This window comes from Sinocyclocheilus rhinocerous, unplaced genomic scaffold, assembly GCF_001515625.1.
Source record: "Sinocyclocheilus rhinocerous isolate Xijiao unplaced genomic scaffold, SAMN03320098_v1.1 scaffold50, whole genome shotgun sequence".
Lineage (NCBI taxonomy): Eukaryota > Metazoa > Chordata > Actinopteri > Cypriniformes > Cyprinidae > Sinocyclocheilus > Sinocyclocheilus rhinocerous.
In genome coordinates, this window is record NW_015641057.1 from 2,540,473 (window position 1) to 2,558,107 (window position 17,635).

Here is a 17,635-nt window from a genome sequence, read left to right on the forward strand (position 1 = left end):
TAATTCGGTTCTTCGAACGCAGCTGTTGTTGATGATTAGTCTGGCTGGATTGAGTTATCCGTGACAAATTTTTGGACTTTTATAAGGAAACAGCCAAGCGAACAAAATTAAAGTTTCTTAAGGGTCAAGATCATGTTTTCTGCATCTCCTGCACTCCATCAAGCCACTCCCATAATATCTGTCATCACTCAAATTAATGCACGACTCTACATTATCTGTATAGCATGTGTGTAAGACTCAAATACAATTATGAAGTAATAATTGTATGACGAATAAATCTCTCAGGGAGTAAAACTGGCTGTATCTATAGTATTAAAGACTACACAAACATTATTATATTATCTTTAAATAAATTTTTAAATGATTATTATTTTTAATTATTGTCCCTGAATTAGTAGGGTACTCTTGTAAGTAATAAAGTAGCAGTGGTAGCTGACAGATTTTAAATATCAATTCTGCTTAAAAAGATGCAATCTAATCCTGTTTATATGAAAGAAGCCTGCTCCCGAGCAGGTTTAAGTTTACGGACCTGTTGCTATGACAGCAAATCCGGGATTAGCTTTGAAGAACCAAACAATCCAAGATCATGCCAAATCGTCAACAATCAAATCCAGCTAACGGAGTTAGCGACGTACGTAGAACGGGCCCCAGGGGCCCGTTTCAGTAAGGAGGTTCAACCAACTCTGAATTAAAACTCAAACTCTGAGCTGACTTACTCTGAGATGAGAAACTCTGAGTTTTCGGTTTCAGAACAGCTAAATTGTGTTAGTTCAGTCAACTCTGAGTAGGTTGACTCTTGAGTTTGCGCGTGCACCATGACTATGAAAAGCCATGATCAATGGAGCTCTGATATTACGATTCACCATGGCAACAGCACCCGACAAAAAGACGTCTGCATACTTCAGAGTCAATACAAGTTTAATTCTTATTACTGTTATAATATCACAGGTAAAATCTGGCAGAACAGTAGGTTATTGAACTAATAGGCTATTCATTTTCATGGTATCCCACGGGCAAAAAAATATATAAAATAATAATAATAATAATTTAAGTGCATTTTTCTTATTTTACAAATGATCTGCCAATAGGGTAAGAAAAATACGGCAGCGGCTATTTACACTAAGTGGAATTAGCAAACTTTCGTAGTGATATATACTATTTACAGTAGGCTAAGTGCAAATAGCTCTAGATGCTATTTACACTTAGTGAAAATAGTGATATATTCTATTTACCATGTAAAAGTAGCAGTTCTTTGCAATAAGTGTAAATAATAATTAGATGCTATTTATACTTTATACTGGCGGATACATACTTTTTACACCTCAGTATTGTTGTACATTAACAGGATACAATAATAACGGCATGTAAATGATTATATTTATTACAATTATAAATACTTTTATCATTATTAAACACTCGTTAGGCACTTCCACTTTTAGAACATTTTCTTCATTTTTATTGAAAATAAATTCTATGGATGTGTGATGGGAAAAGTGAGAAGAGTGAGCTCGGCAAAAGCCGGACTCAAACCCGATCAATCGCATCACAAGCTAGTTTTCCGTGACCAACACGTTACTGCCTACACCACTGAAGCTGTTAATCACACGTGTCATATTTAACCTTGTGTGACATTGGAGGACGGAGCTACTGTAAATTTGCACTTAGTAATAGACACTCCGAATAATCTTGTTTTCCATTTGCATTAAGATTATTTTTATTACCACACTGGCAGATAATTTTGCTTAAGTAAAATGCACTTAATTTAGATCCCCCCAGGAAACAAGACTAAATATCTTATATCATTTTCTTATATAGAAAATCCATCTTGATTTTAGACTTTTTAGATATTTGTACTTGAAATAAGAAAAAAAGCATTTTTAAAAGCATTTTTGCAGCGTGCATGAATGAATGAAGTATTTAAACATCGCTTGTGCTTTAAAAAGGAGGAGGAGACCGAAAGAAACTCTGGGTTTACCGAAGAAAACCTGCTCCTGACCAGGTTAGGTTCACAAAGTAAGTTACCACGGTAACTGACTCTGAGTAAGTATTACCTCGAAAACCTGCTCCTGACCAGGTTAGGTTCACAAAGTAAGTTACCACGGTAACTGACTCTGAGTATAAGTTACCTCCCTTTCAGAAATGGGCTTGACTTACCCTGCTTTCTCGGGTTTGACAAACCTCCCATTCTGAAACGGAAAACCCAGAGTTTCCCTCATTTCAGGGTTTACATTCTCAGATTTTTCACTTAACCTCCTTTCTGAAACGGGCCCCAGGACTGTTTTGTTGTGTTTTCATCCCTCATGTGTTCATTGACCCAGTTTCTGTCTCTCTTTGATTAGTTAGTTCACCTGTGTCTTGTTAATCATCCTCACCTGTCTGTCCCTCATTAGCTACCCTATTTAAGTTGTAGTCAGTTCAGTGTTTGGTTGTCCGGTCTACTTCGTCCCTACGTGTGTATCCTGCCTGCCTGCCTGTCTGTGCTGTGTATTTACCCTCTTGTAGTGATGGGAAACCGAGGCTTTTTGAACCGTTTGAGGCTTTTATCAAATTGTGCCGAAAAATGTGCCGTTCATTACTGTGCGCATTAGCGACATCTGGTGGTCAGACTCGGTTTATCCAGCCTATCTAACGGAACATCGCGGAGCAGAGGATGGTTTGAAAAAGTTTTTAATCTGTGCCAACTCGTGTCATGCGTAGTCCGGTCAATGGATTCACATATTGATCAATAATATAAAATATACAAGTGTGTGATTATAATTAATAATTGACGTGAGTAGTAGCAAAAATATTTTGGGTGAGCTGTTCGGGGTCTCTGAGACCCCAGCTAGAACATGATAAAATGCAATAGAGGTGTGACGTGCATTCAGTTTCTGTCTGGTGTTGCGGTTATTCTGAACTATTCTACTGAATCCCAAATAAGTGTACACGCACACAACCAAGTCAATGTAAAGTCAAACACAAGAGTCATGCGAAGTGTGAATCCGACCTTCGGTTACCGCATGACGTTCAAAGCTTCAAACGTCATCAATCACATGGTATTGTCATTTCGATACAAGCATCGGCACAGTGTGTGATACAATAGTGCTTTGAAAACTGCTTCGGAGCATCGGTATCAATCGTCCCATCACTACCCTCTTGTGGATTTATTAAAGACTATGTGCTTTGATCTTCATCTTCTTTGTGCGTTCATTCACTGTAGCGTGACAATATCACATTTAATTAATAATGATAATACAAATAATATATTATTATATGAATTAATATTATTAAATATTAATATTTAAAACATACATAATTATTTTAATAATATATTATTATTATTAATTAAATTCGATACATTATGCTTTATTATAAAATATTATCTATAATATTATGTTCACTTACATATGAGCATAAAATATATGAAGAATATTTAATTCAAACTTATATATTATCCAAATGTAATTTTATATATTATAATTACATATTACTTTCACTTATGTATTAAGATAAAATATATGAAGAATAGATTTGTGTTTTTGTCATTTTTTTAATAATTATCATTTTTAAAATATGTCAGTTTTATTTTAATTTTTTCTTATTTTAGTACATCAAGTTAACTAAATGAATGTATGTTTGTTTGCGTGTGTGTGTGTGTGTGTGTGTGTGTGTGTATTTTTAAGTAATTGTTAAGCAATTTTAAGTAATTGTTTAGTTTTAATTAATTGTATTTAATGAATGAAAACAGGAAATTTACAAATAAATACTAAAGATTAATGCAATGTATAATAGTATATAACGTAAGTAAATAACTTTATATGTATATAAAAAACACAAAGGCAGATAAATCTTAGATCTGAAAATTATATATAGCCAAATTTGCATGTGATATTCATCATTGATATTCAGTCCATCTGAGGATGAAACTACTAAAACACTGAATCCAACACTGGACAAAACTACATTAAACATCTTTTCTACATGAATAGAACACATGTGGTGTAAAGCGCGCTGTCAGGTGGCTCTAGAGGAGGATTGATTCGGGCCAGAGACGGATCCGATCCCTGAGGAGTCCAGCAGGATTCGGCCGTCAGATGGATTAGACTCACACTCATTAGTGAGCAGTGTGTGCTGGGAAACAGATGCTGCTCTGCTGAACGTGTGGACTCTTTACTGAAACACTGGATGTGCAAATTAACATTCAAATACACACACACAGAGAGAGCCCTAGAGAGACGGGCTGTAGTTAATTACACACACTCCTGTGTGAAGAACACTTTAATTTACAGTTGTGTAGTGGACGCACACGCCACCATCTGAGCCCTGACAAACACACACTTACACCTGCTCCTCACACACATCCAGTTCAGTTGTCTACATAGGGAACTTTCTTAAGGAGCTGTTCATGTAAAACATGGAGTGCAAGAGACGCGACTTCCCCTAATGTATTTGATAAGTTGATACTTTTAATATACATACAAATACAAAACACACACAGAGCTATTCTCTTTCTATCTAATTTTCTTTCTGCTGGCTTCTCATCTTCTCCAGGTCAGGACGTCCGTATGAAGTAAAAGCCATCGGCCCAAATATCAGACTCAAAGTACATTATCTGACTGTTTCCTGCTCCATTTCTCACAGACACACACGCTGTTATTCATTGCTCTCATACAGTGAGAGCTGATTGTATTGCCTGAAGATTCAGTGTTGCTGCTGCTCTAATGTAGTTCGGGAAGATGAGACGTGCTTGTGAAATATTCTCATTATTTATATTGAGTGTTTTTGTTGTCTTTCCTTACCTAACACCAAATGACTTTATACACAGATCTGTATGTATTGTATGTGCTCCAATGAGTCTAAACAGGTAAAGTACACACGTCAACATGTTCAACTACAGTAAGTATAAAGGAAGAAAAATTATTTTGGATGAAGAAACTTAGTCTCATTAAGATTTTTTTTGGATTGCAGCAATATTTTAATATATTTCATATTTCTTCCCAAATTTAAACTTAAAGGTCTAAAAGGTATTTTTCTATTTGCAAAAATAACGTAAATATTATAATATATTTAAAATCACATTCAAAAATAAGGACAAAAATATAAACTTAAAAAGTATATAATGAAAATAGTATATGTATAATGTAATATAAATATTTATTAGAATGTAATATATATATATATATGTGTGTATGTGTATATATATATATATATATATATATATATGTAATATATGAAAAATATAATTTAAAAATACAATAAAAATATTAAAATATAATAAATGGTACTTATATTATGTTTATAGTTGCTATGTTTATAGATATAAAAAAAAAAAATTCTTTTGTGACCTTGAAATATCTTAATTCACCCAAAGACTGTAAACCTGTTTACATTTAGCCAATATTCAAATCTTATTTAGGTGCGTTAGAGATGTTGGTCAGAGTTGCCATACCTTATAAAAAACACTCACTAATTTTGAATATTCACCAGATGCAATGCGTAACGAAATATGCATGCCTCCAACAAAAAAATCTCAAAACACCACACAACATGTCGTGAAAAACATACATAGTGCCTCAGGTCCTGCACATCTTGCTATATCTTCAACAGAAAATGAATTTTAAGGTTTATCAGCACACTATTGTAATGAGAGTCGACATTATATGACCACCAACTGAAGCTTAAAAGAAACAGGACAACAACTCAAAACACAGACTAAGTCAACAACAGATTGACTTTTAAAAGGGTCATATGATGCGTTTTCATGTTTTCCTTTTTCTTTAGTGTTATGTATCTGTTTGTGAGTGTATATGATCTGCAAAGTTACAAAGCTCAAAGTCTGCCACAAAAACAAATCCTCCCTCACATATCTACGTTACTATGTGGGAATATTTGCATAATGCCGCACGTAATACGTAAAGAATGAAGGCAGGGTTTCAGGTAAGGCAGTAGTGCTGTTGCCGCCATGTTGTGGAGACTCTGTGTGTTTCTATGCGAAAGCAAAAGCACTTTATTTGACCTTCCAAAAAGTAAATACAATTAAGAAACAGTGGCTAAGATTTATTTGCAACACTGTTCCAGAACAGTGCAAACTAAATGCTTGAGTGTGTGCAGCTCATTTTACAGAGGACAGTTTCCTGAACCTGAGAGAGTAAAAAAGCAGCAGTGCACAAAGGCTGTTTGTAAAAAATGGGGCAATTTCAACTTTGCTATAGACCAATTTGGTGCTTCTGAATCAGAGACTGTAAGTGTTTTATTATTTGCTATTGACTGTTTAAACGGTGACGTGTTGAGTAACGCACGTTGTTTCCGATCTATCGGTTTGGTCATCTGCATTCAGATTTATTTGACTCAGGCTTGATATGGTAAAACTGACAACAACAGGTCTTTATAATAGCTTTGGAAGCAAACGTTTGTGGTTATGGTAAGGGGCATTACATTTCCAACACACGCTTGAGATGTTTGGCCAATCACAACGCACTGGATCAGCTGACCAATCAGAGCACACTAACTATTCAGAAGGAGAGGCTTTGTAGAAATTGATGCGTTTTAGACTGGGCATAGAGGAGCTACAATAATGTACCGAATGTGAAAAATAATGTGTTTTTTGAACATTAAAGCATGCTCAGGGGCGGATTTAGTGAATTGGGGGCTCCAGGCAAAATACAGGAATGGGGCCCTATACATTTGCACACATTTTCCTAGATCAACCTTGAGGTTCCTTTTTTGTTGTGATGCTTGCTGCTGCACAATGGTGCCCCATAGTTGTGTCCAATGTTTCTACATTTTTCATGTACATGTTATAATCGCTTTCTTTTATGTTGTAGACCACGAAATAGCAACTGATTTACAATTGAGATACAGGTTTTCACAAAAACAAAATAAATTATAAAATGATAAACCTCACAATTGAGCGCTTAAACCAGGGGTGAGTCAGAAGTATAAATTATTATATTAATAACCTCACAATTGAGCGCTTAAACCAGGGGTGAGTCAGAAGTATAAATTATTATATTAATTTAAAACGGGGTTATGTGGGTGGATTTTCGCATTGGTCTGAACAAAAACTACAGACTGGATTATTGAAAATGAACATTCATTCTCTGCCAGTAGGAGGCGCTTTTGGAACGTCAGAAATATAGAATGAGAAATGTGTGAAAAAATATAGCCAATATTAACGAGGAAAGTCCACGGATGAGTTACTAGCGTAAGCCTGTGTGCAAAGGTTGCCTACAATTATAAACATATAACACACACTGTTTCTCAATATTTAATTACAGCTATAGATGCATAATATTTTAATCTCCTTCAAGCAGGATACACAAAAAGCATGTTCAACTCGGACGGTTGTCGTGGTAATAAACACCGTAATCAGCAACCATTTGCGTGTCAGCGCTTAATGCGCATCTCCTATATGAAAAGCATTTTAGGGGGCCCTTGGCTTTTGGGGGCCCAAGGCGGTTGCCTATCTTTGCCTAATGGGCAAGTCGGCCCCTGAGCATGCTAACATATTCTATCACACCCGATACACAAAATAATGATCTTTGAAAATAGCATCATATGAGCCCTTTAACCAAAGAAAACAGACCTTCTGGAGTGAAGCAATCAGATTCCTGACCTCAAACCCGCTGAGATGCTGTGATATCACCTTAAGAGAGCAATTCACACCAGATATATCAAGAAAACCGCTAAAATGAAACCACTTTGGTGCTAAATTCCTCCCGACCATGTGCAGGTCTGATGCACAATTACAGGAAACCCTGGGTGGAGGTTATTGCTTCCAAGAGTAGCACAGAATCACTAACAGCAATTGCAAATAAGAAAAAACAATTTTTAAATCACATCAAATTAAATCAAGATACATTTACTTTACATTAAAATACATTCAAAAAAATTTAAAACAAGAATAAAAATATCTGCCAATGGGGTCAGAAAAATAATCATGTTTTCCCTTTGAATTAAGTTTGTTTTTCTAAACCCATTTACAGATTTTTTTAAGCATAAACTCACTTCTTTCTGATACATTTTTCAGAAATCAAGACTTAATATCTTATGTCATTTTGATTCTCAAGTAAATGTATCTTGATTTAAGAATTTTTATATACTGTATAAGACAAAAATACTACTTAAGAAAATATTTTTTGCAATGTCCCTGATTTTTATTAATTTGTTGTAAAATGTAACTATGTTATCACCCAGCTTTTTATATGAATTAGATATACAAGTACGTCCAACTGTATCTGCATAAATGCAGTATATATGTGTAGGGCAATATGTACTATATAACAAATATTAACTGCTTGACTGCTTCTATTGTTACAAAATGTAAAATATTTTAGCGTCCCAGTCAATGTGTATTGTTAAAAAAAACGCAAAATTTTTACTTCAATATATGACACATTTTTGTTTGTTTCTTACCTTAAACTCCGTCTCTATGTTGGCAAGTCGTGCGAGTTCGTTGCTGAGCTCTAGTGCGGTCAGTACGGGATCTTCACTGGACAGTGACAGGTAGGCGGCGCTAGCGAGCCCTTTGTACGCATTCATGCGTGATCTGGAGTGACTGAACGAGTCACGTCTCTGTTTCTCTGTGCACTCGCAGCACTTGCAGAAGTAGTCATGTGGCCGCTCGATCCTGGCACCCTTCATCAGCAGGATGTGTACGATCTCGTACTCCTGACAGTGCGCGGCCAGAATCACCGGCGTCACGTCATGCGAAAACCGCGTCCCGTCCTCGTCGTAAGCATAAAAGTCGTCATCCCTCAGTTCCTGCTCCAGCGGGCTCAAAGTCAGTCTCAAACCGCCTGCGAATGCCGGATGAGCCAAAATGGCCTCCACAATTCGCACGTAACCTTTGCTGATCGCCAAAAGAAGCGCGTCGCCAATGCGTGCCATCCCGTCCTTCTTTAGCAAGAGCTCTGTGACCTCCAGGTGCTCGTTGCCGACTGCTAACTGCAGCGTGTTTTGCCCCATGTAGTCCACGCAGTTGAAGTTAAGCGTTTTGGACTCATCCAGCATTTTGCGGACGACGGGAATGTTACCGTACTCTGCTGCATCAAGGAAACGCTCCTCCTCCGCTGTGAGGCTGGTGCCACGTTCGCTGAACATGTAGGCAGGGCCTCGGATGGCCTGCCGACGGCCCTTCTCTCGCAGGGTGGTGTGCCTGCGATGCATGACCTCTGACCTGAGAGAAAACAAAACAAAAATCAGTCTTGGAAAGGAATTGTTGAATAAAGTTATTTATTTATTTTTTTTGTGAACAAAAAGTATTCTCTTAGCTTCATAACATGGACTATTTTAACGATGTCTTTAATACCTTTCTGGGCCTGTCAGTTGCGTTGCAGTCTATGGGAGGGTCAGAAAGCTCTCCGATTTCATCAAAAATATCTTAATTTGTGTTCCGAAGATGAACGAAGGTCTTACGGGTTTGCAACGACATGAGTGTGAGTAATTAATGACAGAAGTTTAATTTTTGGGTGAACTATCCCTTTAACAGAAGTAAAACAGAGCATAAAAAATATTTCAGTTCATTGCTAAGGTAAAATTTCAAATTTTCATTTAGTTTAAGTTGAAGTACTAAAATTACTAAAACTAAAACTGAAATAAAACTAAACAAATACTATATAGACAATAATAATAATAATAATAATAATAATAATAACAATAATATTTAAAGCAATTACTAAAACCTCAAAATATTAATAAATACTATGTTCATAATGATACTAAAATAACATTGATTTTAACAACATCAAGAAAACGTCACAAACTAGCTGTAAACGGTTGCTGCTAAATAGCTTAAATGAGTGTGTTTAATTCAACTAGTCTAATCTGTTCTGCTCACTGCACAGCACGAGATTCAGTCCATAACTGTTTGTCAATAGACTGACGGTCTAAAATGGCCAATCACAGCTCTCCTTTTAGAAGTTGCTAAATTGGCCTTTCACGCCACGTGAGACTGTCTGACCTCTGATTGGCCCAATAATCAATGACATCAGAGATCAGCTCGGGGCCGCAGCGCTTTCAATGGATCTCACACAGACAGACACGTGATGTTCAACAGTAGGAGCAAAAGCTAAGAAATTGCCACAATTTCAACACACACATTTCAATTTTTGTCATTTCCAGTTAAGAGTCTGTGTGATAGTCTGATTTTCCATCATAAAGCACAAGAGGGTGAATATATCACACTTTAAAAATGACATGATTGTAGGATGCAAATTTGTTTGTAAAATCATATCAATTTTAGCCCTCTTGATCACAGTCTTGTCTAAAATTGCACACATATGCTTCAGGAGAAAATGTACTCAGAAGCAACTAGTTTTACACTCACAAACTGGTTATACAGCATAGAAACATAGATGCACTCACGCACACATGAAACATACATGTGCAGTGAGCAGATCATTATGTCATCTGGTACATGCTGTGCTGCTTTGAACATTTAATTTCCAAATGCTGTCAAACTCTCTGTGAGCGAGATATTTCATACTGCAGCAAATCACGAGTCACAATCTGCTATAAAACAAAAACACTCTCAGCTTTTACACACACACAAACAACCCCACAGAGAGAATCCAAAGTTTTCCGGCTAGACCCACCAATGCAGCATATGTTGTTTAATTAGTGGTGTTTGTTAAGTCAAGCATAACTATTGCTGTTGCTCATATTTATGTTTATGATGTGATCAGACCTCTAACACTAAGTATGAAAGTCCAGTGTGTGCATCATGTGATGTTGAGGAGAGTGTGCTGGTGCTTCACTAAGTGATCAGACGCACCATTTTCACCTGCTGGAGCAGAAAACAGGTGATCCTACAGACTAACATTGAAAGACCTAAGACACATTTACAGACCAGAAGATCACAGAGACATGAGGATGCAGGACTACTGAAGACCAGAGAGGAAGAACACACCTAGCAACCACTCCAACCACCTTAGCAACCATTTAAGAATAATGTCCTTGCAACCACCCTGAATACTCTAGCAACCACTTACAGTAGGAATTCCCTTGCAACATTCTGGCAACCACCCTGAACACCCTAAAATCACCTAAGAATGCCCTAGCAACACTCTAACAACCACAAAAGTGTGTCCCAGCAACGCCCTAGTAGCCGCCCTGAACACCCTAGCAATCACTTAGGAATGTCCTAGAAACACCCTAACAGCCACCTAAGAGTGTCCAAGCAATGCCCTAGTAACCACCCTGAACACCCTAGCAATCACTTAGGAATGCCCTAGCAACACCCTAACAACCACTTAAGAATGCCCTAGCAACGTCCTGGGATCCACTCTGGACACCCTAGCAACTACCTGAGAATGCCCTAGCAACACCCTAGCAACCACCTAAGAATGCCTTATCAACACCCTAACCACCAATTAAAAATGCCCTAGCAACACTCTAACAACCACTTAAGAATGCCTTAGCAACACCTTAGCAACCACCTGAGAATGCCCTAACCACCACATAAGAGTGTCCCAGCAGCACCCTAGTAACCACCCTGAACACCCTAGCAATCACTTAGGAATGCCCTAGCAACATCCTAACAACCACTTAAGAATGCCTTAGCAACACCTTAGCAACCACCTGAGAATGCCCTAACCACCACATAAGAGTGTCCCAGCAGCACCCTAGTAACCACCCTGAACACCCTAGCAATCACTTAGGATTGCCCTAGCAACGTCCTGGGAACCACTCTGGACACCCTAGCAACTACCTGAGAATGCCCTAGCAACACCCTAACCACCACTTAAGAATGCCCTAACAACACCCTAACAGCCACTTAAGAATGCACTTGCAACACCCTAACCACCACTTAAGAATGCCCTAGCAACACTCCAACCACCACCTAAGAATGCCCTAGCAACCCCTAACAACCACTTAAGAATGCCCTAGCAACACTCTAAAAACCACTTAAGAATGCCCTAGCAACACCTTAGCAACCACCTGAGAATGCCCTAACAACCACATAAGAGTGTCCCAGCAGCACCCTAGTAACCACCCTAAACACCCTAGCAATCACTTAGGAATGCCCTAGCAACATCCCAACAACCACTTAAGAATGCCCTAGCAACACACTAGCAACCACCTAAGAATGTCCCAACACTCTAACAATAGCTAAGAATAACATAGCAACCACCCAGAATGCCCTAGCAACATTCTAACAACCGCATAAGAGTGTCCCAGCAACGGCCTAGTGACCACCCCAAACACTCTTGCAACCACCTGAGAATCTCTTAGCAACAGCTTGGCAACCACCCACAATTTCTTGAGAAAAAGTAAAAGTGAGTAGTTTTGCAGTGATGTTCAGTCAGTCAGGTGGTCCAGCGGTCACCTGATACTCTGCTCCTCAGAGACCAATAAAAGAATGACGTGATAAAGAGAGTGGAAAGAAGATTACACAGCGCTCTGACACATCAAACACACACAAGAGCGGCTGAAAATGGAAGCCATTCAAACAGTGCGACTTCCCTGAGGGACATGAAGGAGAGAGAGAGAGAGAGAGAGCCCTGCTGAGCACAGTGTGTGTGTGAGGTCATCAAGATCCTCCAGATACGTCTGTCACTCTCACACACACCCCTACAGGTGCGCAAACTGCATGTGTTTGCATAAAGTCTGTGTCTGATTAAATGTGACCGATATCTGTGGCACCAGCTCTACCACAAAACGGAGTTGCATAAATAACTAGATTTTTACTTTTTCTGAGGAAAATGTAAGCATTGTTTAACTTTTATGTTGTCCGTGCAATACTTGATTCATTCTATAAACCAATGTCAAAAAAAAAATCACCTTGTGTCACTTTGTTGCTAGGGTGTTCTGGGTGGTTGTTAGGTGGTGATTTACTGACTCCAGAGCCCAACTCCAAGTCTATATGATATTCTGGTCTCTAGATACACTCTTAAAAATAAAGGTGCTTCACGATGCCATAGAAGAACCTTTTTGTCTAAATGGTTCCATAAAGAACCTTTCTGTTTTACAAAAGGTTGTTTGTGGCGAAAGAAAGTTCTTCAGATTATAAAAAGGTAAGAAAGAGATGGTTCTTTAAAGAACCTTTGACTGAATGGTTCTTTGTGGAACCAAAAAAGGTTCTTCTATGGCATCGCTGTGAAGAACCTTTATTTTTAAGAGTGTACAGTAGGTCTTTCTACACAGATATGATGCGATGCATTATGCCAGGGTTTTCCAAACGGGGGTTTGTAAGTTAATGAAAAGCTAATAATTAATTACATCAAATTTTAAATTTAAAGAAAAACAAATGCGATATAGGTAAGTGGGATTATCAAATCAAAGGCTGAGATTAATTAAAGAACTGTATAACATGAAAAAAAATTTTAAGGATTTGAAACATTAGCTTTTGATCGTTTGAAAGTGAAGAATTTCAGACAAATATTAGTATTGTAACTTGTAAAATAAAATGATTATAATTATTATCAAATGCTCATTTTTATTTTACAGTGCAGTTGTGATTTACAACAGTAGTATATTTCTGTGATTTTGTGACTTTTGTTAAAACTTATTTTATTTTAAGCTAAAATGATGATGATGATGATGATGATGAAGATCATTATTAGTAGTAGAGATTATTATTCAAGTTGATAGGGTTCATAAAACATAAGTGAAAATGTTCAATGTTTTAATATTTTAATATTAATAAATGTTAAAAATGTAATATTTTATCTATTTGCTTGAATGTCATGTGGACTGTGAACATGCAAATTATTTAAATTAAATTATTGAAATATTCTTGTTGGCTGCAAACAAACAGATCACTGAAAGTATCTTTAAGGAGTCAAACCAAACGACTTACAGTGAACATCAAACTGGCACAGGAGGAAATATTTAACATCCAGAAAAATGACACCCAGTCATTTTAATGACTATATGATATGCTTGAGTTTGATCTGGCATCTTAAGATTAACATGAGTGAAGTTTAAACAGGGAATGAATTATGAGTCCATCCATATGGAGAACATATGGAGCTGATGGACACACACTCGCACAGAGAAGGAATAATATGCAAACTTGGTCTATCCTTTCATCCTACTGTACTGCAGATCACCTCTCATCTCTCTCTTGTACCAGCATCAGCATAGAAATGGATTTTTTTTGCTCCTCATCAGCACAAAGAATGAAAGGAGCAGCTGGAATCACAATGAGAGCGAAGACTACAAGCCAGAGGAGTGAGACAGATGAAACAGAGCGGAAAGAGCCAGATAAAAGAAGTGATGACCCTCTTTACAAACACTTTGAAATGACGGAGCTTCTGTTGATATTTTAAACTGGGAGAAAAATGAACGAAAAAACGAGGAACAGGAAGCCGACTAGGAAGTTACTGTTTTTTATTCCAGACAAGAAGAAAAAACCTATCAAGCACCCTAGCAATCAAATGACAAAAGCACATAACAAAGTTAATCAAAATGTAACTAAATTTTAAATGAAAATTGAAATATTAAAAAATAATAAATAAAAAATTTAACTACAATAGTATATAACAATTCTAAAATACACTTGAGGTGACCAGATCCTATTTACTATATACAACACAAACACACAAAAACACATAAGAAGCTACATTCTGATGCAGCATCCTAACTAGTATGTCACCCTACATAGTGCACTTCTCATGTGAAGCACACGAGAGGCCATGCTCACAACCAATCCAATTTTTTTAATTTGACTTGCTAATCTAAATTTGCAGTACTATAAGCACAAAAATACCACACAAACATACATAAATATCTGATTATATAGTCCATTTTGTGATAGACTGAACTATTTTTAGCAATACCCTTCTGTAATTTTCTTCCATCATGGTTTTATTGATCAGAATGGGTTTGTAGTTGGGCGTGGCTTATTCAAGCCAATCTGAAACGTGGGGCGGAGCAATTATTATAAATGAGTGAGCATTTATAAAAGAAAACTGCATGATCTTCTCCTGGCTAAGTTTCACATAAACTAGTGTGAGTGTTATGAACCATATTTTAAGACATTTTGTAACACTCTCTGTGTCTGAATAAACAAAAGTGAGGAAAATACTTTCATTTTTAGCCTTCCTATGTTATTTACTTCTGATATACTACTACTACTACTAATAATAATAATAATGTATATTATTTATATTTTACTATATAAAATAATAAATATTATCATTTATATTATTATTAATTTCTACTTTTAATTATTATTTATTCATTAATTTATTTCTATTTTTTCACTATTTTTAGCAGAATAAAAAAATATTCAGTCTGCCATTGTTCTCCCAAACTCACTATTTATTAAATTACTGATTATTTATTTATTAATTTAATTTTTTTAATTTTTATATTTTTATATTATATTTGCTCATATGATTTACTTCCATGTTGAATATAAAGTCTACATAAATAGTAATTCACCTCAAAACAATCAAACAAACAAAAAAACACCCTCTTGTTGCTTCAAACCCATATAATTTTCTATCTTCCATGAAACACAAAATAAGATATCCTGATGTACACACAAATCTTTTCTATTTAATGAAAGTACATGGTGACCAGTGACTGTCAAGCTCCAAAAATGACCAAAAAAAGCCTAAAATGTTGGTCTGTTTCTCACACAAAGCATTTGTATTGCTTCAGAAGACTTTGAACATTGCAAACAAGTCGCATAAACTACTGTAATGGTACTTTTAGGAGCATAAAAACTCACAGTTGCTGTTGGAATGTATGAGGAAAAAACAGAATAAACATTCATCAATTTCTTCTTTTGTGTTTCAAGGAAGATATTGACAGCTTCAGACGGACATAAAGGTGAGCAGATGCTGACAGAATCTCCATATTTGTGTGAACCCTGAAAATGCTTTTGGAAAATACTGTAGCTCCAGCCATGTTCAAGTCAAGTCTCATCTGGAGATTGACGAGGAGATTAATGAAGATCTGATTCTGCCTGCAGTATCAACTGGAGCAGAGCGGATCGGATGATGACACAGACAGCTTGTCTAGAATATTTTGGCAGGTTATTATTGTTTTCACCTCAGGCTGCAGGCAGCGTCTTGAAACCAGAAACAACTCTACAACCACTTTTCTCATGCCTCTGTTTCTTTCAACTTTGCACACACTTCCAGGCAATTATCAGCTAAAGATCACTATAATAAATAGCAAGCTGTCAGACATCAATATTTAAAGACTCATCGTGGTGATTCGGGCCTGTTTCTCGCACCAACTCAACGAGGAAAAGCGATCAGCGCATGCGCATCACACTGGAGAACGTCGATCAAGAAACTCTAACTTCTGTCATAATACCTTAAAAATCAGACCACTAATTCTAACAAAATGATCAGTCAGATAATAGTTAGGCCTACTACTTTAAAAAAAAATAAAACTTAAATTAAAAATAAAACGCGCGCCACACCTTGTGCTTCAAAACGCCACTCACACGATAAAAACTGAGGTGCTAATGACCAAAAACCTCAAAAAGTAACTTAAAATTATTTTTAAATACATTAATAACGTTAAAGAGACAATATAAATGAATAGACAGCAATTTATTATTATTAAATTAGGATAACTTTAATTAAAAACTAAATGATTAATAGGCTAATAAAAAAAATAGCCTAATGAATAAATAAAGACAGAAGCGCAAATTACAGAATAAACCTATATAAATCTAGGCTATATCTAAATTCACTGTAAAAGTAAAAATAGGCTGTTCTTACACTAAAGACCCATTTTTACCTCATTCGATCCTTAAAATGACTTTGGAAGTTTGGATATTGATTCGGTCATACTAAATTTTGACTTGAATAAACCAGTTAACGTAATGATAGGTTACGTTACCACATGAAGCACAATTTTAGGGCTACCTGGCAAACATTTCACACTTCACAGTGATCTCCTTATAAGATCTTAAGGTTGGACTCACGTGTCCGGTGGAGCGCAGCTGTGCGGGGTCTCGATCAACTCCTGCGGGCTGCACGTCTCATGATCGGCTCTGTGTGGCGAGCGCCGCCGCTGTCCGCGGTTCTGGAGACCGTCGCGCACCGGAGACGCGGCGCAGCATCGCCCTAGACGCGCCGGCGAGCGCCCGATCAAGTCCAGCGGATCCCTGGGAAACGCGTCTCTGGGTCGCGAGTCGGTGCGTGGAAGTGGCGCAGATGCCCGCCGCTTCAGGGGTCTCGGCGGCTGAGGGAGACGAGTCTGACCGGCAGGAGCGGGAGAAGAGGAGGAGGAGGGCGGGGAGGGGGAGGAAGAGGAGGCACGGAGCCCCTCGCCTTCGTCAGACATCGGGAGAGCTCGTGCTCCGCATCTGGTGAAGGAAAGGGCTTCTTGAAACTGAGACGCGCAACTTCAGCAACAAGTGGGAGCAGAGTTTTAACCTCAAAACACACCCAGTGACACACACACACACACACACACACACTCAAACACCTCAAATGAGAGCTTGAAACACTACATAGACACAATACATTGTGTGGATTGAAACACTACAGACACAAGTATATGCCTGATGAACATTTATCCGTCATCCGTATGACTTTCTTTCTTCTGTGGAACACAAAAGGAGATGCAGCGAAGAATGTATGAGCTGCTCTTTTCCACACAATTAAACTGAAAAAAAAAGCTTTTCCTTGAAAGTCTTTCTTGACAGTCACCACCAGTCACTTTTATTGTATGCAAAAGAGGT

General features: G+C 37.3%; 1 protein-coding gene across 2 annotated transcripts in view; it reads right to left on the reverse strand.

Moving 5' to 3' along the window:
- Nucleotides 1-17,292, reverse strand: part of trpc7b (transient receptor potential cation channel, subfamily C, member 7b) — a 68,376-nt gene extending 51,084 nt beyond the window's left edge. For both annotated transcript variants that reach the window (XM_016570977.1, XM_016570978.1), the window contains exons 1-2: nt 16,874-17,292; nt 8,395-9,157 (exon numbers count right to left, since the gene is read on the reverse strand). In XM_016570977.1, the coding sequence (XP_016426463.1) occupies nt 8,395-9,157; nt 16,874-17,235 (1,125 nt within the window). In that variant the 5' untranslated portion in view covers nt 17,236-17,292. The remainder of the gene's footprint in view (nt 1-8,394; nt 9,158-16,873) is intronic.
- Between the last annotated feature and the right edge of the window lie 343 nt (nt 17,293-17,635).